The sequence below is a fragment of the Mus pahari genome, chromosome 3 (genome assembly GCF_900095145.1).
Source record: "Mus pahari chromosome 3, PAHARI_EIJ_v1.1, whole genome shotgun sequence".
NCBI classification, from domain to species: domain Eukaryota; kingdom Metazoa; phylum Chordata; class Mammalia; order Rodentia; family Muridae; genus Mus; species Mus pahari.
In genome coordinates this window covers 38572481-38599598 of record NC_034592.1, presented here as the reverse complement: position 1 = coordinate 38599598, position 27118 = coordinate 38572481, and the positions used below count along the sequence as shown (strand labels likewise).

The following is a 27118-nucleotide window of genomic DNA, read 5'->3' as shown; positions in this document are numbered from 1 at the left end:
CTCCTCCTCTTCCTTCCTTCCCTCCCTCCCTCACTTCCCCCCTCTCTCTCCCTTCCCCTCCCTCCTCTCTCTCCTTTCTTTTTTTTGAAACAGGGTCTCATTGGGTAGTCTAGGCTGCCCTTGACCTACTGGTCTCGTGCCTCAATCCATGGACTTGTAGGAATACAGATATCCACCACCATGCCTAGCTTCGTTTACATTTTCATTAGGAAGAATCAGCATAAGAGATTGAAATTTTTGGAATGCATCCTTGCCCAGGTGGTAGGCGCTGTGGAATGCCTGAAGTCAAAACTCAGCACTTGGATTCTTGAAGCTTCTGTTCTGTTGGAGAATGTACAGAAACCTTAGTGATAAAATTCAAGCTCCCCAACAGAGAAAGTAAAATTCTTTTTGCCTAGGAATCTTTGCACAGATTTTATTCTGACATGTTTCATGACTCAAAAATAGGGTTAAATTCAAGCCAGGCATGGTGGTGCTGACCTTTAATCCCCACTCACATTAGAAAATGTTCTATGGCCTGAATGGGAGATTTTCTTGTTATTGTTCCTGATATTTTACTTGTAAGTTTTAAGGTTATTGCCAGAAATGTTCATCACTTTTATATTGTTAGAAATGAGATACTGCCTTCGGCTACATAATTTGTAGCAAATACTTGTATTTATCATCAAAAATTTCATTTCTACTATTATTTTGGAATATTAAAATCATTTATAGCTTTCAAAAATATGAAGAATGTTTCAGTCTGTTTTCTATTATTGTAATAAAATACTTAAGATTAGGTAATGTATAGAATAACAGAGGGTCAGGCATGTGGTGGCACACGCCTTTAATCCCAGCACTTGGGAGGCAGAGGCAGGTGGATTTCTTAGTTCGAGGCCAGCCTGGTCTACAAAGTGAGTTCCAGGACAGCCAGGGCTATACAGAGAAACCCTGTCTTGAAAAACAAAACAACAGCAACAACAAAAAAAAAAACCCCAAAAACAACAAAAAAAAGATATGCTGATTTTTAAATAACACTTTATCAAGTCTACTTATTAATAACAGACATATACTACTAATTTTTTGTTTTCTATGCACTACTTTTAAGTCTAGAAACTAATTAAGTTTATGATCTGCCTTCTAGAAACTAATTAGGTTTATTATCTGCCTCCCAAGCTGTCCCATGCAACAGTCTGGCCAGTTGCTTTTCAGACAAATGCTACAGGTCCCAGCCTTCTAGTTTCTTAGAGCTAAACGGACGGCCTGGCACTTGATCAGAAAGGGAGCTCCTGCTCCAGGCTCTCAAGCTGGAAGCTAGATTTCCCGGACAGCAGTGTTGAGATGGAAGAGACTTTAGGGGCGGGCTGGTGGAGGATGTTTAGGTCATGGCAGTGCCACCCTTAGGATGGACAGGTTAGGACAGGTCTAGGCCGCTGGAGCAGTGTCCGAGCACATGTCCAGTACACACCAGGCTCTTCGGGATTCGACACTTAGCAGCGTACACAGGCACATGCACAGAGAGACACACTTCGTTTTGTTTGCCCATTTGTCTGTTGGTAGAGATTTGAGCCGCTTCTGCCACTTGGCTGTGACAACAATGTTATGAAACATGGATGTAGGCTTACATTTTTTAAAACCTACTTTTTTTTTTTTTTCAGTCTTTGGAGGATTTTTTTTTTCAATTTTTTATTAGATATTTTCTTCATTTACATTTCAAATGCTATCCCAAAAGTCCCCTATACCCTCCCCCCGCCCTGCTCCCCTACCCACCCACTCCTACTTCTTGGCTCTGGTGTTCCCCTGTACTGGGGCATATAAAGTTTGCAAGACCAAGGGGCCTCTCTTCCCAATGATGGCTGACGAGGCCATCTTCTGCTACATATGCAGCTAGAGCATACTTTTAATAAGGGTTCTCAAACACTTCGAACCCCCTTCTAGCCCACCATCCAAAGGTAGGGGAGGAAAGTAAATAGGACAAGGGGATGTGGACCTGTTTAGAAGTAGTAGTGCTCTGGGGCTATTCCAGTCTCCGTTTATCAGGGTACCAGCAGTGCCGGCCACTAGTGTCAGGATAGCAAACACGAATGAGCAACACTTAACCCCATCCAGCACAAACAGCCAGACCTCTGCCAAATCAGCAAAAAAGTCAGTGGGAGCAACCAGGACCAGCCAGGATGGCAGGAGAAGTTCTCTGCCATGCCTCCCTCAGTGATGTGAAGATCAACGAAGCTGAAGAATCGTGACCAACCAAGTGTTGCAAGGCCAGTTATGTAAGCGCGCTGTAACCGTTGAATCCTATTTATATTTTCTCCAGACATCGCATGTCCTCCCACAGGTCTTGCCTCAGAAGAACGCCATGTGAATTTGTATCACCCGACATATCCAGAAACTTCCATTTCACATGGGTGCAAAGCAGGACTTCAGTTTTAGGTGGCTCCTGAGAAATGGAATGGCTGGTCCTGTAATTCCAATACTTTGAATATGGCCACACTGTTTCCAGGAAGCTGCGCTGCTTACTTCCCTCCCCTCTCTTCCCCTCTCTCCTCCCCTCTGCCCCCCCCCCCACCGGGCAGTAAGCAAGTGTTTCAGGTTTCCCCTTTTTAAGCAACTGCTGTCCTAAAGGCTATAATGTATTGCCTCATTGTAATTGTGATTTGTGTTTTCGTAGCAATTGGTGATGTCATCTTTTTAGGGGCTTATTTACCTACCATTTGCATATCTTCTTTGCAAAAGTGCTGTTCAAGTGTTTTATCTGATTTTATTATATCAAAAATGTACATTCATTTGCTTTCATGTAAAGTAACTTTTTATTCTCCTGTTGTAATTACTGTCTGGGAGGCTTAACTGCTTTTGTCTGCTAACTTAGGCCTAGTCCTGGAAGCTTCTAGTCTCTGTAGAATCTAATCTAGACCTAGAATGTTTTCACCCTCTGAGACTTTTTGCTTAATAAGCTCACCCTTTCTTGCTCTTTCTCAACTCTAGCTGGCCAGTACAACTCAGCTGTTCTGGCTCAAACTCCTCTTCATGCTTACTGATTCAACCTGGCTTCTCTCGGCTTCTCACTGAATTACTCTGCTTGCGCTTCAAACTAACTCTGGCCAATCTGTTTTAATCTTCTGGCGCCTTCTCATTCTCTGCTTTGTTCTGTCTTCATCTGTGTCTAGTTTATCATCATCTCTCTGCAATCTCTGTACCTCTGTGCCAGTAAAATCCGCCGCCTCCTCTCTCTCTGTGCTGTTCTACTCTCCCTACTCGCCCTCTCAACTCTACTGTGCTGCTCTCCACGAGCTCTACTGTATTCCTGCACTGTGTTCTCTCCTTCCTGTACTGTTTGTCTCTCCTGAAGTAGCTTCCCTTTCCTCTTTCTTTCATGAGACTTGGGCATATCCTGTTCTGTCAAATCTTTCTCTGATTCGTCTTCTTTCTGCCATTCAATTAGATATCACTTTCCAACATGGCTGCTTCCTTCTACTAACTAACTTTACGTTCATTGTTTGGAATTAAAGGTGAGTACTAAGGGTGTGTCTCTATTCCAGCCAGATGCATTAAAGGTATGGGCTAAGGGCTGAGCCACACCCTAACTAGAAACAGGTTCAGATCTTCTATAACACTTCTATGTGTATGAAGGTTTGCCTGTGTGTAAGTGTTGTGGCAGGAAACATTCATGGACCCCCCAAGAGATCACCAAGGAGCTGATTCTGATGCAATCGCATCAGGGTCTCTTTATTCAAGCTTGGGCTCCCTGCTAACCCTGACACAGCAGGAAGGTTGAGCCCTGAGCCTAGTTTTAGTCAAGCATTTATAGAGGCAAGAAGTAGGTATCTAGCTTAATATTTATCTGATTAGAAGGGCGTTATGGCCTTTAACATGGTTGTCACTCGGAGCCAAACCATACAGTTACCTTCTGTTTTCCCCCTGATTGGTGGTTGTTAGGAGCCGACTTGTAACCTGGAGGTGCAGATTTGTTGGGGAATAACCTGGAAACTGGTGCTAGGGACCGGCCTGTTAGTTAACTTGAATTCAACCTTAGGTCAGGTTCTCTAAGATGGAATCTAACCCAAAAGATTTGGTCTCTCATAAATATGCACACTATGTTTGTGTCTCATGCTCAAGGACACCAGAAGAGGGCATTGGATTCCCTCTAAGTGGAGTTACAGATGGTTGTGAGCCACAATGTGGTGCTAAGAACTGAACCCAAGGCCCTGTATTAAGTGTTCTGAATAGCTGATCCATCTTTGCAATCCCATGTCTGATTTTAAATCAACTTGTTATTTTACTTAAAAATTTTTATACTATATTAATTCCTTATCTTCTATTCTATTTGCAAATATTTTTCTCTCACCCTATGGGTGGTTTTGCAAGTCCACTGACACAGTTTTCTTTATAAGACTGTTAAAAATTTGAAGTTCAATCCATGTATTTTCCTCCAGTATTTGTGGTGTCATTGCTTCTCAAGCCCTGTCCAAATCCAATGTCATGAAGTCTTCCCTGTATGTTTTCAACTTAGTGCTTACATGTAGGTCTTTCCGTTAGCTTGGGTTAACTCTGTTGGTTTTCATATATGGTTTTAGGCAAAGGTCCACTTTCATTTGGGGAAGAGTGCTGGCTAAGTTAGTGCCTATGCTAAGTCACACCCTCAGACTTTTCTTCCTTCCTTTGTATGTGGATGTCTCATGTCTTAAAGCCATTATTTCCCCAGTGAATAGTCTTGGTATTCTTGATAATTATTTGACCACATAGTTTATTGGAGAAGCAGCAGCTCGTGATGCTCTTAGATATGACGGTTTGGCTCTTGGAGAGGAGCCCCATGGTCTGCAAGCCACAGGCACAGTGAAGCTGATGATATGACTCTAGTCTGAGTTTGTAATGGCAGGAAACAGGTGTCCTTTTTCTAACAAAACAAAAAAAGGAAAAGATAATTTATAAAATAAGTTGAAATTGGCCGAGCGTTGTGCTGCATAGTGTGATTCTAGCCCTTGGGAATCTGAGGCAGACACAGGAATGCTCTGAGCTCAAAGCCAGAGTGGACTGTGCCGTAAGATCTCTAGTCTTAAAAGCTGTCTGTGGGAGCTTTGCCTTCCTTCTGTTTTGTTCTACGGGAATCACAGTGGATTAGACAATACTACACATTCTCTTGGGAACATTCCCTCGCCTATCCAGAAAGGGTGATTTACCAGTTACCTGCTTGTCCCTTAGCCCGGGGTAACATGTCACCATTACATCACTGTTCCCTTTGCTTTGTTGCTTTGGGCCTGTGGTATGGAAGTGTACCGATGGCGGAGGGTAGAGTAAGCTGGTGGCCAGGAAGCAAAGGCAGGGGAAGAGGCCAGGGTCCCAGTGTCCCTTAAAGATTGTACCCTCATCGACCTACCTGTGATGAGGCCTCACTTCCCAACAGCACCACAGGTCAAACCTTCACCATGTTGTGGCCTTTGGGGGCCTTTCAGATCCAAACCACCAAAGTCATGTAAATGGGAATTTATTTCTGACTGCGATGGTCTTTATGTCATTTCTGTCTCATTTCAGTCACTGTAAGTTTGAAGTAATATTTTAAAATCGAGATGTGTGAGTCCTCCTGATCTGCTCTTTTTAAAGACTGTTTTGACTATTTTGATTGAAATGCCCCAAGCTTCCATAAAACTTTCAGATAAAAAAAGGAAACATTTTCACCATCCGTCAGAGAATGGAAAATCAAAACATTTATGAATGTAAGGAGACTATAAAACCTTTATCTACTCATAAAAAAGCTGTTCAGTCACGTTGGTCTTCATCCCACCCTATTTTCTTCTTAGAGATTTGTAGCCCTGAGATGGTTTAGTCATGATGATTGACCCGATCCACTCTAAGTACAGCAACTGCAATATTAGTAGCCAACTTAACTGTCCAATACTTTTCCAAGTAAGTATCAAGAATACCAGCTTCCAACATGACTTTTACAGCAGAATTTCTGCCTTAAGATCTAATCCAGCAGTTTTATTTCCTTCTCGGTTCGCTACACAGACTTTAGAGATTGTGTCGTTGGCTTTAACCCTAGAATTTTCTGACAGTGCCCTGTAATAGCTTCAAATGCTACAACAAGCTTCTTTCCAGTGTACTATTCAAGTCCAGGTCTTGGCTCTCTATATGGTGTGATGTATTTGGCTAGTTCAATTTCTGATCATGCACACCCCCCCCCCCACAAAGCAAGATGTTTATCCCCTGTGAGAACACCCTGCATTAACACCATCATTTCTTGCTCTTCCTGTATCAATCCTCAGATCATCTATAGAACCTCAACATAGTATAGTAGAAATGGTACCACCTTCTTTTTCATGGTTGGTTTCATGCAACCACCTACGCATCTCTATCTTAATAGAGGAGAACTGTGTTCCCTCCATACCTTGAAGAAATGTCCTATTTCTTCAAGAGTAAGAGGAATCAATCAATCAATCAATCAATCAATCCAGCTATAGCTCCAACTCTTTTATTGACTCCTGTGATCCCATTTTGAGTTGAGCCTTACCAACAAGGTATTTTATTTTCTTGCATAGTGAAGAGCCGTGTTTGCCACTTTGTCACCTGTTATAATGACATCTTCACTTCCGACAGTAGCGTTGCTTTGTGCACCCATGAGGTTTTCTTCTTTAAGGACATCCTGGCAGCTCTCCAACAGTCTTTCTCAGCACCATTGTCTCTTCTTTGTTATCACACCCTCAAAAGGACAAGAGTACTTTCAGTTTCTTTCTTAATAAAACAATCCATGCTTTGCCAGATCCCAGAAGTTTACAACTCTAATGTGCTCATTATTGAAATTACTGGAACCAGGGGAAATAGATACAGATGGATGAGCAGTAAGTGTGACCAAAGCTGTTGTTCACACGGTGTGCGCTCATTATTGGGGTAAGAAGTAGAGATGATATTTCATCAGCATCCCGAGAGATTTACAGGATCCTGTTATCCAATCAGAAGGATGCTCATAGGCTGTGGTGTGTGTGTGTGTGTGTGTGTGTGTGTGCTGTTTCATAACCTTCTATCATCTCTAAAACTGATCAGCTAGCCCTAAGAAGTTATTCAGCTAGTTCCGGAAGGGCTTCGGCAAATACCAGAACAGAGTTGGTGCCACCTTCAACTTCCTGTTATTGAGTAAGAGAATCCATGGTGTCATTTGTGCAGCAGGGTGCTGCACTTCCAGATCTTTCAAAATGGGTTCTGTATCATTTGTCACAAACCATTCTCCAGGAGACTGAAAAAAAAATTTAATTTGTTCTACTTGGTTCCTATGCTGTACGAAAGTTTGGGAAGATTCCTTGCAAGCTTGTGTTTGTGTACAGAAGAGGTTTCCAGCCTCTTCTAATGCTCAAAATATTTTGTTTTGTCCTCAAGCCTCTGGGAAAAGCCCAGAGGCTTGGGGACTTGAAGTGATGTGGTCAGCCCTCAAGAAGCTGTTTATGTGCTCCTGTAAAATCTGGAGGATCTAAGGGACGAACAAGCTCAGTTTCTCCCTCCCTCCCTCCCTCCCTCCCTCCCTCCCTTCCTCCTCTACTTGCCTCCTCCTCTCTCTCCTTTTCTTCCTCTTGCTCCTTCTCCTCCTCCTCCATCTCCCTTTCTTCTTCTTCCTCTGAGACTGGGTCTTTCTATGTAGCCCAGGCTGTTCTTAAACTCCTCATTGAACCCCAGCTTCATAAATGGTGCTAGCAATTATACTTGGCTCTACTTGTTATACTTGTTGTTTAGTTTCTATATACAGTGCCTTAGAGACTGTGGGAAGAACAACCTTGAATCTGTAGGGGTGTGTGTGTCCAAGCACACCACATAGCACATATGGAGATCCGAAGATAACCTGTGGAGTCTGTTATCTCCTTTTACCACGAGGAGCCCATGGATTAAACTTAGGTTCTTAGGCTCAGCAGACATTTACTCACTGAGACATCTTACTGGCCCTACTCCCCGCACCCCCCACCTCTCTCTCTCTCACACATGAAAGAGAGAGAATATGTCTAAAATTTATTCAAGAGGTGGTGATTGAAATTTTCCCTTTGCTTTGTCCTCAGCCCTTTCTGTGCTGCCTCCTGGGCTGTGGGCTGTCACAATCGAGCTGAGGATCCCCTTCCCAGCCACCAGCTCTCAGAAATGCACTACAGTGGACAGTGAACGCAAACTTTGTACTTTCTATGGGAAGCCAAGAGTCGCAGACGTTCCTGGTGGTGTTCTAGATGAAGGATGGGAGGGCTACGAGGTCTGAAGCAGTGGTGGGAACGGTATGAAGCAGGGTATCTTGACCACAGGAGACCCTCTTTTATTGTTGAGAAAGGGACATTCTTATAGAGACCAAAGACCAAAGCACACAAATCTGTCCAGGGATGGATTGTGAGTGATGGTCTCAACGTGGTTATTGTAGAAAGAGGAGAGAGGGGTGCTACTACGCTGAGAGACACCACTGTGCCTTGGTAGTTGAGGCCCTGAAGAGCTTACAGAATCTGAAAACCCAAGTCTTTCTAAAGACAATGGTGTCCACTAGTAGGCTGGCAGGATGTTGTTTATCAGGGAAGGCGGGAAGCCCAAGACCAAAGCCCCAAAGAGTTGGCGTCTTGCTATGCCACATGACCTACCACACAAAAGCTCACGAAGCTCTGAAAAAACAGGGCAGCGGAAGCCAAGAACAGGCTGCAGACGACGCTAACCTTTTGTCCGAGGATGAAGGAAGCTGAGAACTTCTACTTAAATGTTGAGTCTACTCAAAAATAATTCTTTAAGGGTAATAAATAAATAAATGATCAGACTTGGAAAAAAGAAGAAAATTTCCCTTTTGCTATTCCCAAGTATGTTAGGGAGGGGGGAAACTTCTTACAGTGTCACCTTGTGATTCTTTTTTTTGCCAATATCAATGCAGTTTATGAAAATGTCAAACATTGCTTCAATATTTTAAAACTTTAGAAAGGGTCTTTATGATTGTATATTAAGTTTAGTTTTGTCAGTTTGTGTTGTGGATTTCCCTGTGCTGTTTGTATTTTGATGCTAATTCCACTTCCCCAAGAGGGACTGCCTGGGACAAGGAGTGAATCTTGTACTCAGGTGACTTCTTGTGAACCTTCTGCCCATTTCAACTTGTAAAATAAAGGCTAGAGCTGATAATTGGACAGTGGAAGGGAAGGTGGAGCTAAAAAGTTTTAGGAAGAAGGAGGAGAGGGAGAGAAGAGAGGATGACAGAGGAGGGAGAGTTGGAAGGAAAATGGATCAAAATCACGAGGCTTAGAGAAACCATAAGTTATAAAGGATCTCATAGCTGGGGAATATAGTAGTGTAGTGGTAGATCTACCCAGTCTAGGCGTGCAACTTATATTCATACTAATTGAGTTGTGTTTTCTTTGCACAGGGTCATTTGGATTGGGGATTTACCACAACACTTTTGACACAATGTAGCTAGAATCACCTAGAAACGTTTCAGCGAGGGATTGTCTGGGCTACCGGGTCCCTGTGGTTATATTATAGGTGGTGCGGGTCTCTGAGCAAGGGGTCCTGGGTTGCACAAGTTGCATAAGAGAGGAGGAATCACGCTCCGCATTTGTTAGTCCATTGATTTCTGCTCCTATCTGTGGATGTGGTGTCACTGTCTCAAGTTCCCACCATCCTGCCATCCTGCCATCCTGCTGATGAAACTGTGAGCCAGGAGAAACCCTTTCTCCATTAACCTGATTATGTCCTGGGATTTGATCACAGTGAAAGGAAAGGAAGACACCATGCTGTATTGAGAACTTAAATGTGGGGTGTAAACAAGGTGATAGAGCAGGAAGCAGGGAGTCAGGAGAATAAACAAGGTGATGGAGCAGGAAGCAGGGAGTCAGGAGAACAGCGCTTGCCCCGGCACTGGCTTCAATCCAAAACATAGGGAAAAAAAGTGTTCTTTCTGTTTGCTCTCATTACATTTTAGACGTCTTTTAGACATTCACATTGGCATAGTGGGGATGTGTCAGCACAGCGGCATCAGCTTGAAATCCTAGCACTTTGAAGGCCAAGACAGGTAGATCTGGAAATAAACTATAAGATGAGCAACCATATAATTACATGGAGACCTATCTCATTCTGTCCTAAAATCGTCACAGCCCTGAAGTACCACCAAGTACGTAAAAAGGCCCTTTCATTGGTGAGCTGAGCGGACTCCTCACTACAAACAGCGTATATTCATTTCTGTCCAGCCTCTCGGGGTCACCCATGCACTAGCGCTGGAGAGGAACTTCTAAGAGTAGAGCTGCCAAGTTTGAGGATAACTGCACATTTACACTTTTGCATGTCGTTGTATTTTGATAATGCTAGAACAGGGAGACCTTTACCTTAGTCACGGTAAAGGTCACAGCTACAAAACCTACTGAAAAAAAAAAAAAAAGAGCAACAGAACAGCATACTAATTTTATTAATAGCTTATCAGCATTGAATGTGACACAGAGGTGATCAGAGACAAACAGCCAGAGGCCCGAAGAAAACCGTTTTTATGCTCAAGGTAGATAAAGATTGGACAGCTTTGGGAACTGTGACTAGACAGAAGTTCTGCTTTCATGTTCTAGTTTGTTCTCTATTGCTGGGATAAACACCATGACCAAAAGCAACCTGGGAAGGTCAAGGTCTATTTTGGTTTACAGGTTACAGCACAGCAAGCCAGGAATCTGGAGCAGGAGCCTGGCAGGACTGCTGCTGACCACTTCCTGTCTGCTCACTTTCACCTGCCTAAGGATGGTGCCGCCCACAGTCGGCTCACCTCTTCTGCATAGATTATCAATCAAGAAAATGCCCACTCCAATAGCGGTAGTACACCCCTTTAGTTCTAGCCAGGTTGGGTTCGAGGCCAACCTGGTCTACAGAGCAAGCTGTAGCAACCTGGTCTATAGGACTGCCAGGGCTACACAGAGAAACCCTGTCTCGAAAAACCAAAAAATGATAAAGAGGACAGAAAATGCCACAGACATGCCTACAGTATAGAGGTAGTTTTTCAACTGAAGGTCCTCTTCCCAAACGTATCATGTTGACAGTCAAGACCACCCCAGCCTGTCTGGATTCATCTTTGCTCCGTGCAGCATTCCTTCGTGCGGGAATAAGACTTCCCTCAGAGTATGTTTCATAGCTTGTTTGGGACAAGAGGTGTCCATTTTATATGACCCACTTTGGGGAAGAGGAATCCTGTTTTCTGTGACTGGTTTAGGATCAACAAAAGTGCAGGAGAGTCAGAGGAATTTGGCTTCGAGAACAGGGCACACTAAAGTGCGAATGTGGGGAGCTGTGTTCTGAGTCCCTGAGAGATGTCCAAATCTTTAGAAATGCTTGCATCTAAACCGGCTTGTGGAATCTGCTCATTTGAGCAAACCGGTTGAAAATTGGTATCTCACAATTTCAGGTTCTATTTCTTTACACGGGAGTTCATGCTCTGCCTTTCCCTTTATATTTCTTTGATTTCACTGGGCTAGATTTCTTGTGTCCCAGGCTCCAGCGCCACTTGGCCAAGTGATTGAGTTTTGTGGTCAGGAGGGTACTTTCCTCCTGTGCTCTGCGCTCCGCTCCGCAGGTGATGAGCCTGGGCGGACCCTGCTGGTGGGAAGGAAGTGTGGGGAATCGGGCTTGAGAAAGCGCTGGAGAGACAGGGACAAGGCCTAGGAATCAAGTTTGGAGAGAAGCCCAGATGCCCACGGGGCATCTTGCACAGGAACCTCAAAGGCGGTCCGACCCAGCCGGGCGCCGCCCTTCCAAACTGAGTCTCCAGGGCAACGGGAACTGGAAAGCGAAAGTGGAACTCGCTCACCTCCAGTTTAGGACTCCCGCCGCCCGAACATCTTTTCCGAGGCCTGGCAAGTCGCTTTTTCTCCCCGGGTTGCAGTGCAGGGAGGCGCGCCTAGGGTCCCGGAGCGGTCGCGCGCCCCGAAGTGGCTGTCGCGGGAGCAGCAGGTCTGGCTCCCACGCGTGGGGACACGGGCTCCTTTCTCACTCGCCCCTGCTCAACAGGCAGGGTTTCGTCCGGAAAGTGGTTTGGGCGGGACTGTGGTTAGGAGTGGGGGCGAGGACAGTGACCCAGAAATGGAGGCTAAAGCTAACTAACTACTGGAAGGAGCTAGTAAGAAGTGTTTGAGCTGAAGGCACTGGCTCTCCCTCCGAGCTAGGCCTTTAACCAGGGACCCGGGGTTTTGTCTAGATGACTGTGTTTTGGGGCTGTTACAGTGAGTGCGTGAATTTCTATATATGTTTCACCTGATTGTATGTGTGTGTGTTTATTTTTTACTTGGTGAGAGTTAAGGTATAGTGCGTGAAAATAAACGATTGAGAAAACAAACAGAAACTAAAACAGCAAATGAAATATTTCTTCTTAGTGCCACACTTAAGAAAGTGTTATTTTACACCATTGTCTGTCTGTCTGTCTCTCCCTCCCTCCCTCCATTTCTCCTTCCTTCCTTTCTTTCTGACATAAAGGAGCTTCTTAAAGCAGAGCATGGAAACTGTACAATGGCACCACACCTCTGCTGAAATTCCCTTGTTTCATAGTCTTTGAGTGGATTGTTTTTCTTCTTTACTGTGCACAGAGGAAGATGGGTAATTCTCTGCTTATAACGTGTCTCAGGAGAAGACATGTAGCCACATGTCCTCAGACATAAGTGAGTTAGTTAAGGAAGAAAGTGCAGGACGTTGAAGAGACCATGGAATGAAGTGAGGTCTTGCAGAACAAGGCGATTCTAAAGATAAAGTGTGCGTAGACACTTGAATTAAGAAACACATTAGTGTTGATGAGGTGTGGAGCTCTCCTGAGCTCAAATGGATATTTGTCTTTGATATTGATGAACGGCTGGAAGGTCGGGAGTTCACGAACCACTTATGGAGGAGGCTGGTGTGGGCTGTCAGGGCACTGTCCCGGAGAGATAAAAAAGCCAGGAAGTCACCCAGGTTGGAAGTCTGAAAAGTTCCTCTTGTAAGGGAAATAACACTAAGTGTCTGAGGACTAGACTGGGGGACTGGTGTATTTTCATCTTTTCACTGTACCATCTAGAAGACAAATCGTTTACTTCCATAAAAGTGTCTTCTTTGTCATATAAAAAGTAAGTTTTTACTTTTTACAGTTTTGAGGATTTTGTCTTCAGGAGGTCTCCCTTTGTCTTGTATTCTACCAACAGGAGCCATGCCCTGCTCCCCACATCCCTGCCCCAGCTTTGTGTGCTGAAAACAACTTCCTCCCGCTCCTCTCCTCCTCCCCACCTCCCGCATCCCCCTCCTTTTGGTTTGGTTGTCCAAGACAGTGTTTCTCTGTGTAGCCTTGGCTGTCCTGGAACTTGCTTTACAGAGCATCCTGGCCTCACACTCGTGGAGATCTACCTGCCTCTGCCTCCCAGTGCTGGGATCTAAGGTGTGCACTGCCACTGCCACTGCCCAGCCTGAAAACTTCTTTTTCTTGATATTTTGTTGCATCAACTCCAGTTCTACCCCCAGCCTTCAAGGCCTCTCATTCACGGAGCCTTTCATGCTTTAGCCAGAATCAATCTTGCTTCTTAATCCTGGATGGCCTTTACTGTAGTCTTGTAGTATTTTATAGTGGGTGATATGTATTCTAAATGAGATGTTCTGTTTCCTTCTGTGGAGCAATATGGTTTTTATGCAAACCAAGCACCTCTGAAATGACATAAGTGACCTTCCTTCTCATCTTCAAGCTAGGAGTCCTCACCGTATGGATTGTCAAGCCCTTGGAATGCTGCAGGGCAGAAAGATGACACCGCAGATTTTTATTCGTTAAATCTATTTTATCGCATTTTATGTGTGTGTTTTGCCTGCATGTATATATGTACATCACATGCATGCCTGGTGTCTTCTAAAGCCAGAAGAGGGTGTCAGAAGCCCTTGAACTGGAGTTGCAGGCTGTAGTGAACCACCAGGTTGGTGTTGGGAATGGAGCCCAGGTTCTCAGTAGAAGCATCAAGTCCTCTTAACCCTTGAGCCACTTCCCCAGCTCTGTTCAGTATGTGTTTTGAAGAGAACAGAGTTTCAGGGCAACAGTTTTCTTTCTGCTCGCCACTTGTGCCCAGCGTGTTGTCGGATGTGGAACGTTTTTGTTCAATGAATACAGGTTTTATTAATGTCTTAAGTGATAAGGTGTATGTGCTGAGAAGGTCATACAGACATAAGTAAACTTGAGACAACCTCATTAGATAGGTCCTGCGTGCCGTCTCAGCATCTTAGCACAGCAGCCGGGTGAAAGGCAGAGATTCTGAGACCGTGCATCTCCTGGACCAGCACCATCACCGGCTCAGTCATCTTCCGAATCCCGCTATGGTAAGTGAGGAGGGAATGACTGCCTTCTTCCATTTCCAACCTTGGGAGCTGTACTGGAATCTCGCTTAAATTTTTCTTCAGGTTGTTTTTGTACCTTCTATAGCTTCCTTAACCTGTGTATAATATTACATAATTCACTGTAATGTGACGGTGTCATTTCCCCTTTAATTTCTGTTAACACTGGCTTTAATATTACATTGACAGCATTGAATATTTTCTTTCTTTCTTTCTTTCTTTCTTTCTTTCTTTCTTTCTTTCTTTTTTCTTTTTTGTAGCCATTTTGAGTTTTTGGCATTGGGATTACTTGACATGTTTAGTCTATAAGTTAAAATTCAACAGTGGCGAACCCTAAGGAGCACATCCGGTTCCTTAGGACCTAATTGCTAATGGCTGGGTCTAATTGCTGGGTCTAATTGCTGGGTAAAGATGTTTTCTCCCTTTTGGACTTATATCATGTGAATTTTTCTTTGCCACATAAAGGGAAATATTTCTTTTTTTTTTTTTTTTTTTTTTTTTGGTTTTTCGAGACAGGGTTTCTCTGTATAGCCCTGGCTGTCCTGGAACTCACTTTGTAGACCAGGCTGGCCTTGAACTCAGAAATCCGCCTGCCTCTGCCTCCCGAGTGCTGGGATTAAAGGCATGAGCCACCACACCCGGCAAGGGAAATATTTCTAGTGACGCTCAAATGTATCTTTTCTGTTTGTGTTTTCCCCCTTAAGATTTGGTTCACTCGTGATCTTTAGGCTGGGGTCTCTTCAAGTGCCAAAAAAGAATGAGTGCTCACATGTGCCCAGGCTAACTAGAGTCTCTAGAGAGTTAATTTAGGTATCTCTCTATCTTTCTTAAGAAAAAGATCCTTAGTTTCCATTGAGGTCTGTCTCCGTGTCTGCCACTATGGCGTTTGTGTGCTCAAGCCTGTGTGTGTGTGTCTAAGTTAGGGCTAGACTGTGCTCAGAGCAAGCTGGAGTGATTATTTTACTGGCAGCCATTCATGATCTGTTGTGTGTATTCCTCTTTTTCTGTTCAGACTGTCACCTTTACCCCACAGTTCCCCTTTCCTTATTCTCCATTTGTTTCTTCTGTCTCATCCTTACATACACCTGTGTATTTTTTAGTCTCCCTGAAAACAGTTGAAGTCTGTCCCAGTGAACTGATTTTTAATCTTTTACTTTCATTTTTAAGGCTGTCAGGGTGAACGGAACACTGTGTGTGTGTACACAGACACACTTCATTTGCTTGTCCTTCTGGGAAGCTAGAAGTAGGCTTCTTCCCCACACGGATCTTATTTGAAAAATCCTTGCATTGAGAGCCCACACTCCTTTGTGGTCTGTTAACCATCAGTCCAGCTCGGGAGGTGCAGCCCTTTCTCAACTGGTAAAGATGGATTAGGTCTGAACTCTGCTGCAATTGGTCCTGACTAAGCGCACACATCCCTAAATTGAGGTGGGAAGACAAATGAAGGTGTTAAGTAGAAGTGGATTTAAAGGGTGCAGTTAAATGAAGGATTTTCAATGTGTACTCACACGACAGCAGCTTCTTCGAGAGCATGGCCCTCTGTGACTCAGATTCCTGGTGGAAAGTGGGGTGTAGCCACCACATTATTACAAGACTTCCCATTGATTCTGACCATAAGAGGAATGCCTTTCTCACTGGCTTACATACTTGGGTCTCTATAATCCAGGAAATATATAGCCTCTTTCAAAGTGGCAGTTTTTGTAGCTATTTTAATAAACCTAGGACTTTGTACACATGACTAAAGTACTATATCACTGAGCTCTATCCAAAGCCACTTTTAAATGGTTAAAAAAAAAAGAATGGTACATTCTCTCTGGGCATGGTTCCCCGCACTGTTAACTCCAGTCCTTGGGAGACAGAGAGGCAGGAGAATCTCTTGAGTATGATGTCATCCAGGTCTAAAGAGCAAGTTCAAGACCAGCTAAAACCACAGAGAAAGAGCCTATCTCAAAAAAGCAAACAAAATATTTCTTTCCTTCCTTTTCTTTTTTCATTTTCTTTTCTTGTGACACTATTATCTTGGGTCTTCCTAAAATCAAATATTTAACACTATTTTCTACCTCTTAGAAAAAAGAAGAAGGGATCACTGTGCACAGAACTCCCAAATTTGATTGAGGTCTACGTTGGTAGATGGGATGAGGCAGACAAACTCCTGCTGGGTCGTCTTTGTGGAAGGAGGTGTATCTCACTGATGTGATGGTACCTTTCAAGATTCAGTTTGTAGACTCATATTTAAACAGTATCCACCTGTTTTTCTGCAGGCATCAGCGTTGAAGGTCAAAGATACCACAGTTTCTGAGAGAACAGTTGTAGTCTCTGGACTTCCAGTTGGTCTTTTAAAGGACCAGTTAGTGAAGCGCTACTTCCAAGACGAGGGTGGACATGTGGAAGAGGTGATCTATCCATCAAGATCCAAAGGAGTTGCATATATCATCTTCAAGGAAAAGAAAGGTAACCAAGATTTTATTATCTGAGAAGTGCTTTCTCGGGGACATTAAAATTTCATATTGTTAAAATGATTGATGGGATTGGCAGCATTTGAAGTAGCATTAAAAATTACTCTGAGAAGTGGCCAGTCTTATGTTTGCAAAAATATAGGACAATCGCTTATGAAAATGTGTCAGTGAGTGGAAAAAAATTGAAGAATTTTTTGCATATATATATGTGTGTGTGTGTGTGTGTGTGTATGTATGTATGTATACACACACACACACATACATACACCTTAGGAGGCAGGTATAGAACATGTGTAAAATAAAGTTAAATAGTATATAATCTCCTAGAGAAGACAACTATTTAGGGACGTTTCAGGTGGCAACAACAATATAATTACAATCTCCCCTTCTAATCCCTCAAACTATCAAATGAAAAATCCTATTTTTTTCTTTTTAAAGATTATTTATTTTATGTGTATGAGTATACTGCAGCTGTCTTCAGATACACCAGAAGAGGGCATTGGATCCCATTTCAGATGATTGTGAGCCACCACGTGGTAGCTGGGACTTGAACTTAGGACCTTTGGAAGAGCAGTCAGTGCTCTTAATCACTGAGCCATCTCTCCAGCCTATCAAGTGGAAATTCTAATAAAGAGTCTGCTTTGTTACTGGTAACATTGCACTGAGAACTATGGCCTGTACCTGGAATAGGACTGAGGCGTTCTGACTCCCACCTCAGCTTGAAACAGCCAGCTGCAGATTGGTGGCTGCAGATTGTCCTTGCTACTCCAGCCTGGAGGAGGGACAGTCTTTTTTTGGCTTAGACGCTAGAGGATGGATGCCAGAGAACATTCTCCATGCTCTATCCCATCAGGAGTGAAAGTTCCATGAAGGTGTGTTAGAAAAAAAAAAAGGCTCATGTTCTGTTTGGGGGTGGGGGAAGAAAAGCCATGTTCAGGTATGAGATTGTGGGAAGGGCTTGCCATGTCTTTAAAAATTCAGCAGTGGTGGTGTAAGGTGATATTTCATGTGCTGAATATTGCTAAATACTATTCTAGATGTTGAGAATACAACCATGAGTGGAGTAGGCAGTCGTTTTGGTTTTCATCAATGAGGTTGGGCATTTATTAGGGCAACAGATGTATAATATGTTTGCCCTTTATTCATATCCATATATGTATATTTACATTTGTTTATATGTTAACATATAAGTGTTATGAAAAAGTATAAAGAGTAAAAAAGACATAAAAGCAATGGGTGGTACTGTTTTAGGTAGACTGGGTCGGGAAGTGTCTTTTGCTCTTTTAACATTTTTATTTGAAAAGAGTTATCTCTGTTATTTTTATTTGATGGTGTGTGTATGGTGTGCACGTGCTTGAGTGTGTGAATGCCATGCGCATAGAGGTGCTGAGAAGTCCAGAAGAGGGAATTGGATCCCTGGAGCTGGAGTTACAATGGGAGATTGTGAATCACTGGATGTGGGTGCAGAGAATGAGACTTGGGTCCTCTGGAAGAGCAGTGAGTGCTCTTTCCTGGCACATCATCTCTCCAGCCCTCTTTCTTATTTGCTTTTTGAGACAGAATTTTATCATATTGCCCAAGATGCCTAGACTGATCTTGAACTGAGGGCCTCCAGCTTTTGTTCCGGTACAGTTGGGATTACAAACTTGCATCACCAGATCTGGTTTGAAAACTCTGTGTGTGTGTGTTTGTGTGTGTGTGTGTGTGTTACAAAGTTTTATGTATACTAGGCATGTTGGGGATAATACCCAAGGTTTCATCTATGCAAGACATGTGCTACACTACAATCAGGAGTGTCCCCAGATATGAAATACTCTGTTTACATAACAGTTGAGTAGAGACCAGAGTGAAGCAAAAGGGGTGGGCGGGGGTGGTGTGGTGGCTTAGGGGATAGAGAGGGATTCATGAGGATAGAGGGCGTTCTAGGATAAATGAAAAATGGTAAAAATTGTTTGGGTCGGAAGTGTGGTGAGCATGGAAGGGGAAGCATGTTGAGTGTTTGCAGAAATAGGAAGGCAGGAATGAAATGAGTGTGGGCAAAGTAATAATAGGTGTGGGCAGCTTGTGAGCCCATGCGTGCTCAGCCTGTGATCCAGGAGAGGTTTCTGGGTTGCTTGTGATGAGGTGGGAGCTGTTGGAGCTTCTAAGCAAGGGACTGAGGAATGGAGTTGCTTTTTTGAAACAATGTTGCAGTGCGGAGATCTATCAGTGGGTTGCGGCTGTACAGAGGCTACCGCAGAGCCACTGAGTACCAAGGACACGGTTTGAGGATGCTTGGGGGAGCACTGCCCGAGAAGGAAGCTGTCCTTCACGTGACGGCCATTAGGACCATGAAGTAGGAGCCGAGGTTTGGAAGGGATACTTGTAGAGATGTCTCAAGCCATAGAGGTTGAGATTAGCCCTGGGTGGGTATAGTGAGGAAAGAGGCCCGATGTCTGGATTTGCCAAGGTCGAGTGAAGAGGAGAAGCAAGATTAGCAGCGAGTTAGGAGAAAAACTTCAGCAGTGTGGAACTTCTCGAAGGCACTGTTCCTCTGATGGATGGCATGGAGGATTGATGTTAGGCTATTGCTTTTTACTCATGTATGGATTTGTGTGTGTTTAAAAATAGAATTAGTATCCTATTAACACATTTATGGTGAACTTTAGTGTGTTAAAGTATAAAGGAAAGGTTATCTGAATGTCAGGTGGAGGAGAAAAAAAAAGATGCAAAAAAAAATCTTACTTTGCAAACAATAGAATTGAACATCTCCATTTGTAAATTAAGGTACTTACTGGTGAATCACGCCATAAACACTTTTGATGCTAATCTTTCCCTAGTTGCACAAGATGTCGTCAGACAAAAGAATCACCCTCTAGGCTCAGAGCCTAGGCTCACAGTCTCTCACTTCAGTGAAAAGGTGAGTGTGGGCCCTGGGGTGTGTTTGAGGCCTGGACCCCATTTCTCTTGGAAAATCTTTCATACACAACGCTACACAAAGTCCTCCCTTCCCATGGCTTCTTAGGAAAGAGTAGAGGCTTCTCAGCTCTCAAAGGCAAAAGCAGCTTCTAGAAATGTTGGCTTTATATTTTAATATTATATGTGTCCCTTGATATTTTTAAAGTGACCGTGAGCTTTTTTTGTTGTCATGGGTGATAGCAGGGCTGAAGGTTTTATACTAGGGAATAATTAGGATGAGTATTAAAAAGGGACTTTGAAGGAGCCAGGAAAGTGGGTATAAGAACGAAAGTTAAAATCTAACCCGTTAGTTTCCACGTAGATTCTTTAGGGAATCCAGGCTTCTGGTGTAGCCAGCTATTGAAATTTAAGCTGGGAGAAGTAGGGCAGGCCCAACCTCAGGGGGATGTCTGTCTGTGGAGTTTACACCAACAGTTTTTATATTGATGGATTCTGAAAAGCACTTCGTTTCAAAACAGCATTTTTGACTCAAACTATTGTTTTACTTTTCATTTCCGGGGTGTGTGGTAGGGGGCTGTTACTCCGTGTGGAGCAGCGTAGGCGCTCTGTAGGGGTGATCTAGATTGAGACACGGCAGAAGCCTGGACTTCACCCTATCGCTGAGCCACTGGGAAGAGAGACAGGGGACAATGTGTGCCGGGGTTTGCTCTGCTAGGCAGTGCTGTCTTGACTTTTTTTCTCTTTCTCGTTGTAGGTCTTCAACTATGTGATGGCCATTCTTGATCTGTCTGTCTTTCGCTCTCAAATCGAGCTAGAAAGCCTAGTTGTGGACCTGAAAAAGAAAATCCCAACTTTAAACTTTAGCCCATTGGGACCCAGTGGGAAAATCTCTGTGCAAGGTTCATTTCTGGCCATCATGAAGCTCAAACAGGCTTTGCTATCAAAAGCCATTGCCCCTTTAGAAAACAACAGGAAAGATGCTGGTGAAAGGAGAAACTGGAACGGAGAGAACTCTAGAAGGATCCGGCAGAAAAGCAAGAACTCGGCGTCGCTACTCGGGACCTTTGTACCTGAGCCTGCCGGCAGCCCAGAAACACTTGTGCTCGACACAGACATTTTCCTTTACCTGAAACACAAGTGTGAGTCTTATCATCCAACACTGAGCAAATACCATGTCCTGTGTCAGGAGAGGGTGGATGGGGACGTCACTACCATTTGTCTACAAGACGCCCGGGATGGGTCTTGCTCTGGCAGTGTCAGACATGTGAAAGAGTTCATTGAAGAGTGTGCCCAGGAGTTCCACCTTGAGCTCAGAAAAGAGCTATTGGTTTTGGAAGGAAGGGGAGATGGAGAGAAAAGAAACATTAGGCAGGCTTTAGAAGAACTGTGTTGCAGATATCCTAGAGTTTTGGTGAACGTTCACAGTACACATATTGATCTTATAGGACCTTCTTCTGACACATACCCGTTTAAGACACAGCTCATGAAATCTGCAGGGTAAAAGGTCACTTGAAATCTCAGCCACAGTTATCATGGTCACTCCCCCTGTCCCTCCCCCATCTAAGGTACAGGAGAAGGTAAGATTTAAGGATATGATACTACTTATCCAAAGTTACCCAGCAGACAACAAACGGGACTAGCATTGAATAAAAAGTAATATCTAAATCAAACCTTGAAAAGAGAACTCACTAAATGTTGAAGAAATCTCACTTTCCCTCCAAATCTAAAATTACTAGGATCAGAAGTCTTCCGCTGCATAGGTTTGCATGACTATTTTTGCTGTTGCTAGCTTCTCAGGTTTTGCATTCTCCCCCACACAGCATTAGAATGTTGGCCAAGCTCACTTGGGAAGTTGTGATTCTGTTAGGATTGTGGGGGAATCTTGGGAGAAGTCTGTGCGATGGCTTTTGTGGGTGGCTCTTGCTTGGCGATAGTGTGGCATCCACTTGAGCACTGTAAGTTGAAAACATTGTGAGTCAGCAGTGCCGTTAATCCAAGTAATTTTCAGAACACTCTAGACTTGCCAAACTGCCCACAGTGAAGAAATGACTGCTTACCCTGGTTGCTGCGTTGACTGCCAGCTCAGGCTCGCTGCTGCTCGGCATTGCTAGAGAGCATTGTACCGTGGATCAGCACTTGCCTGGAAAAGATTCAGTGTCTGAAGTACTATTTCTCCTGGCTTTTTATTCCTCTTGTACCATAATAAAGTAAAACCTACAGAAAATTAAATTGTGAGCTGCATCGTTACTGAGCCAAGCAGCATCTGCATCCACCATCTTCTCCCTCTAATGCTATTACCTTAGCGGTACAACAATAAAGACAAAGAAAAGCCATGGCGATTTGTTTCCAGGTCTTTGACTCTCTTGACTTTAGCCTTAGAGTAAGTCAGTTTTACATAACAGAGCTCTGCAGAGCTCATCTTGGTTAATAAATAGTAGAACTGTATCAGTTCCTCTTAAAGCAAACAAACATGCTCATGATTCTTGTAACTGTATCATTAGAGAAGCATAAGAAAAAAAGATCTGTTGGGTCTTTCTTTTTCTTTGCCATCTAAATCCCAAATGCTTAAATACCTTTCGTTTCCTTAGTATATTTCTGACACCAAAAAAACCGCAGGCAACAAATCCAAAACTTGACAAATGGGACTACGTGAGTCTGAACAACATTTGTGCCCCGGAGGATGTGATCAACCTGGTGAAGAGAATGCTTCCACTCGTTTGGGCTGCTGTGGCAGGTTTTGAGAGGTGACTTAAACAATAGACATTTCTCACAGTTTAAAGGCTGGAATCGGGGTGCAGCCACAGCTGAGCTGTGATAAGGGCCCGATTCCTCCGAGAAAGCAAGATTGTCAGTCCCCAGCCTCTTCGAACACTAATTCCCTCATGAGGGCCTTCCTTCATGACTCAGTCACCCCCTTTCAAGGCCCCACCTCCGGATACAGTCTGTGGTAGCTTCCTCTTGCTGTGGTAAAACACCAGAGCAAACTCACAAGAATGAAAGATACATTGTGACTCCCAACTTCAGTCCATGGCTGCTTGACCCATATAGTGTGGTGAGAGTGTCCCACAGTTAGCATAGTTCCAGCCATTCTGGCAAAGGGGAAGGGCGGGGCATGCCTCCCTTGGTGTTTTAGGATATAGTTACTGTTGCACAGATCCAGTTAGTACCGAGATAGTAACTTAAAGCATAGCTGTCTGGGGTGGGCATGAAGTCACATGATTTATTACAAGCATCTTCCAAAGGGTTCTTACACACCTGTTTTAAACAATAAGTATATTCAGGGCTGTGTATGAGAGTAGGGAGGAACAGCTTGCTTCTGATGAGTAATTATAAGAAATACCCACCTTTCTGCCTTTCCCTTGAGAACTGGGTTTTAAACTGAAAGTCCCACACATTCCTTCCTGGGTTCTGTAAGTTGCCAAGCATTTGGATTTCGTCTCTGTATTAGCCCCTTTCCCTGTCCTCTATGCATTGCCCTTCACCTTTGAATAAAGCTGCCGTGCCACTTTGAGGTCTGCATGCATCTTTATTCATCATCCTCTTGCTTAAGATGTGGTGATGCTTTTCGTGGGAACTTGCCCCAAATTAAAAATCACCTGAGTAGGGAGGCTAACCTGAGAGATCGCCCAGACTGCCTTACCTGATGTGGGAGCATCTTTCGCTCTCGGCCAAGATTTTTAAAAGGAAAGCACGGGAGGAGGAAGATTTGTCATCTTTTGCTCACCAGACCTTCTCTCTTGCTGCCAGGGCTCAGGGAACACGGTGGGAGAGGCAGTGGGTGGGAAGACAAGACCAGGGCAAAGCAGTGTGTTCCAGACCTGACAGCAGGACTGGTACAGTCATGCATTCATGGCATGAGTAAATTTAAAATGTCGGGCTGGTGAGATAGCTCAGCAGGTAAGAGCACCCGACTGTTCTTCCAAAGGTGCAGAGTTCAAATCCCAGCAACCACATGGTGGCTCACAACCATCCTTAACGAGATCTGACTATCTCTTCTGGAGTTTCTGAAGACAGCTACAGTGTACTTACATATAATAAATAAATAAAATCTTTTAAAAAAAATTTAAAATGTCTGTCTACCTGTTTATCTATCACCTATCGACTTAGGGTTTTATTGCTGCAAAGAGACACCATGTCAAGGTAACTCTTATAAAGGACTCCATTTAATTGGGACTGACTTACTGTTTTAGAGGTTTAGTCTATTATCATCATGGCAAGAGATATGGCAGGGTGTAGACAGACACGGTTCGGGAGGAGCCAAGAGTTCTACATCTTGTTCCAAAAGCTGCCAGGAAGACACTCTGATTCCAACTTGGGCGGAGCTTGAGCACTAGGAGACCTTAAAGCCTGCCTACACAGTGACACACTTCCTCCAACAAGGCCACGCCTCCTAATAGTGCCACTCTCTATGGGCCAAGCGTTCAAACACATGAGTCTATGGGGCCAAACCTATTCAACCATCACGCCTATCCAATACATATATCTACCTTTCAGCAGTGGGTCCCGTGAGCGAGGGTATGTAGGGTGGATTATTATCTGAGTCTTCCTTTTATTGTGTTCAAGTGGAGGAGGCGTTTGGTTACTAACAAGCAGCATGGGTAGCTCTGTTTTCTGTATTAGTTAATTTTCTGTTGCTGTGATAAGATATCACTACCAAAAGTGACTTAAGGAGGAAAGAGTTGATCTGGGCATATGGTTCCAGAGCAAGAGTCTATAACGGCCAGGGTCTGGCTGCAAGGAGCCGGAGCAGGAAGCTGAGGCATAGCATCTTTAACAGTAAACATGAAGCGGAGAGTGAACTGGAAGTGGGACAGGGCTATGAACTCTCAGCAGTCCTCCCCTAGGGATGAACTTCCTACAGCAAGGCTCTACCTCATAAAGGCTCCAAAGAACATCTCGCCAGTTCTGAGCAAATGGTCTGCTGTGCTGTATTTCACCTGGCCAAGAGCCGAATCAGGGATCGTTGTATGACAACATAATTTTGATGATGGGGATGAGAATTCTGTCTTGAAGTTTTCCATGTCGAGAGGAGGAAGGAGGGGCTTCCCTCCAGTGTGAAAATAGAAGACGATAAGTCTACGCCTTAATTCCTGGAAGGAGCTGAGCTCTGGCTTTATCCTGAAAACTGCTGGTTATCTTAAAGGACCTGCTGCTGGGGATGTACATGCTGTTCTTCTCCGAGGATGCTTTGTATCAGCAGAAACAGATCCTTAGCTTTTATCAATGCCTGGTTCTCCTCATGTTCTTAGTAGGTACAGTGGGGCATTCAACTGAATCTGGTCAACCAGAGGAATTGCTCGACCCCCTTTTATGCTCTTAATTGATCTATCCTATTTCAGCACACCAAAGCAAAGGTAAGCTCACATCTTTTCAATTATTTAAACAACAGAGCGAAATCTTGATTTAACCTTACTGTGTTGGTGTCTTAGTCAGGGTTTCTATTCCTGCACAAACATCATGACCAAGAAGCAAGTTGGGGAGGAAAGGGTTTATCCAGCTTACACTTCCACATTGCTGTTCATCACCAAAGGATGTCAGGACTGGAACTCAAGCAGGTCAGGAAGCAGGAGCTGATGCAGAGGCCACGGAGGGATGTTACTTACAGGCTTGCTTCCCCTGGCTTGCTCAGCTTGCTTTCTTATAGAACCCAAGCCCAGGGATGTTACCACCCACAATGGGTCCTCCCCTCTTGATCACTAATTGAGAAAATGCCCCACAGCTGGATCTCATGGAGGCATTTCCTCAGCCGAAGCTCCTTTCTCTGTGACAACTCCAGCTTGTGTCAAGTTGACACACAAAACCAGCCAGTACAGTTGGGTTGAGTAAGACTGGTCCCCATAGGTTCATATAGCTATGGCTTTGTTGGAGTAGGTGTGGCCTTGTTGGAGGAAGTGGGGTGGGCTTTGAGGTGTCAAAAGCCCATGCCAGGCCCAGTCTTACTTTTACTTGGCCTGTGGATCAGGATGTAGCTACTTTCAGCCACTGCTTCAGGGCTCTGGTGGTAACAGACTGAAGCTGTAAGCAAGCTCCTAATTTAATGTTTCCTTTTATAAGAGTTGCCTTAGTCATGGTGTCTCTTCACCACAGCAGAGCAGTAGCTAAGACATTTACCATCATTAGAAAGCCTTTCCTACTGAGTATGGTGTTGTATCACTTTAATCTCTGAACTTGGGAGGGAGAGACAGGTAGATATTTCTTAGTTTGATGCCAGCCTGGTCTACATAGTTAGTTCGAGGGCATCCAGGGATATGTAGTGAGACCCCTGTGTGGTGATTTGAATATGCTTGGCCCAGGGAGTGGCACTATTAGGAGGTGTGACTTCAGAGTAAGTGGCCTTGATGGTGGAAGTGTGTCACTGTGGAGGTGCCAATGAGACCCTCTTCCTAGCTGCCTGAGGACAGCCTTCTGAACAAGATGTAGAACTCTCAGCTCTTCCAGTGCCATACCTGCCTGGACAATACTGTGCTCCTGGCCTGGTGATGATGGATTGAATTTCTGAAACTGTAAGCCAGCCCCAATTAAATACTGTCCTTTATAAGAATTGCCTTGGTCATGGTGTCTGTTAACAGCAGTAAAACCCACACTAAGACAGCTTGTCTCAAACAAAACAAAATGAAACAAACAAAAATACCCCCACAAATCAACCAACCAAACCAAAGTAAGACAAACAATAAACTAATGAATAGCAAAAATCCTCTATGCCCCAAAACGAGAATGCCTTGCTTCAGTTAATTAATTAACTATAACTTGAAGCAAGTTATATGGAGCCCAGACTGGCCCAGAACTTATGATCTTGCCTCAGCCTTCCTATTGATGGGATTTTAAAGTGTGCACCAGCAGAAACGGTTCCTTTTACTCTTGTCCAACTGGGACAAAGGTGTTAGGCAAGTCAAATTGTTTGCCACTTTGTGGGTACCTGCAAATGAGGGTACATACAGGTAAGCCTGAGCCCATAGGATCACTAACAAACATGGAGTCAGTGATAAATAGAGACAGTTGTACCCAAGAGTGGAGGTCTCTGCTCATAAAGATGCCTGCCCCTGGGGGCCAGCTCCCTAGGTACTGTGATGAATACTGTTGAATATAGCTAGTGCGACTCTGCTTTCTTTACTTGTAGTAGAGTCTATCATATCAGTGATGGCCACCAGACATAGTTAGTGAGAATGACAGGCCACTGGAGACAAACAGAAGAATAATGTGAACAAACCCAGCGTCTTAGTTTTACCACTGGGAGCAGACACCATGATTAGGGTAACTCTCATAACAGCAACATTTAATTGAGGCTGGCTTACAGGTTCAGAGGTTCAGTCCGTTATCATCAAGGTGGGAGCATGGGAGTGTCCAGGCAGGCATGATGCAAGTGGAGCTGAGAGACCTACATCTTCATCTGAAGACCACTAGATGACTGGCTTCCAGGGAGCTAAGATGAGGGTCTTAAAGCTCATGCCCTCAGTGACACATTTCTTCCAACAAGGCCACGCCTACTCCAACAAGGCCAC

General features: G+C 44.1%; 1 protein-coding gene and 1 pseudogene across 1 annotated transcript; one reads left to right on the top strand and one right to left on the bottom strand.

Annotated features, from left to right (window-relative positions):
• Nucleotides 1-5793: 5793 nt before the first annotated feature.
• On the bottom strand, nt 5794-6589 carry LOC110317874 (annotated as a pseudogene).
• Nucleotides 6590-11754: 5165 nt separating this feature from the next.
• On the top strand, nt 11755-21896 carry Rbm43 (RNA binding motif protein 43). The gene is made up of 5 exons (XM_029536651.1): nt 11755-11886; nt 14127-14250; nt 16527-16716; nt 19541-19620; nt 20374-21896. Exons 2-5 carry the CDS (start codon nt 14248-14250, stop codon nt 21118-21120), a joined length of 1020 nt encoding a protein of 339 aa, XP_029392511.1. The 5' UTR covers nt 11755-11886; nt 14127-14247; the 3' UTR covers nt 21121-21896.
• The last annotated feature ends 5222 nt before the right edge of the window (nt 21897-27118 follow it).

Excerpts from the sequence above, each read along its gene's own strand:
- Rbm43 (XM_029536651.1), top strand. Across the intron at positions 16,717-19,540 it reads CATCTTCAAGGAAAAGAAAG|TTGCACAAGATGTCGTCAGA; the intron begins GTAACCAAGATT and ends ATCTTTCCCTAG. Across the intron at positions 19,621-20,373 it reads TCTCTCACTTCAGTGAAAAG|GTCTTCAACTATGTGATGGC; the intron begins GTGAGTGTGGGC and ends TTCTCGTTGTAG.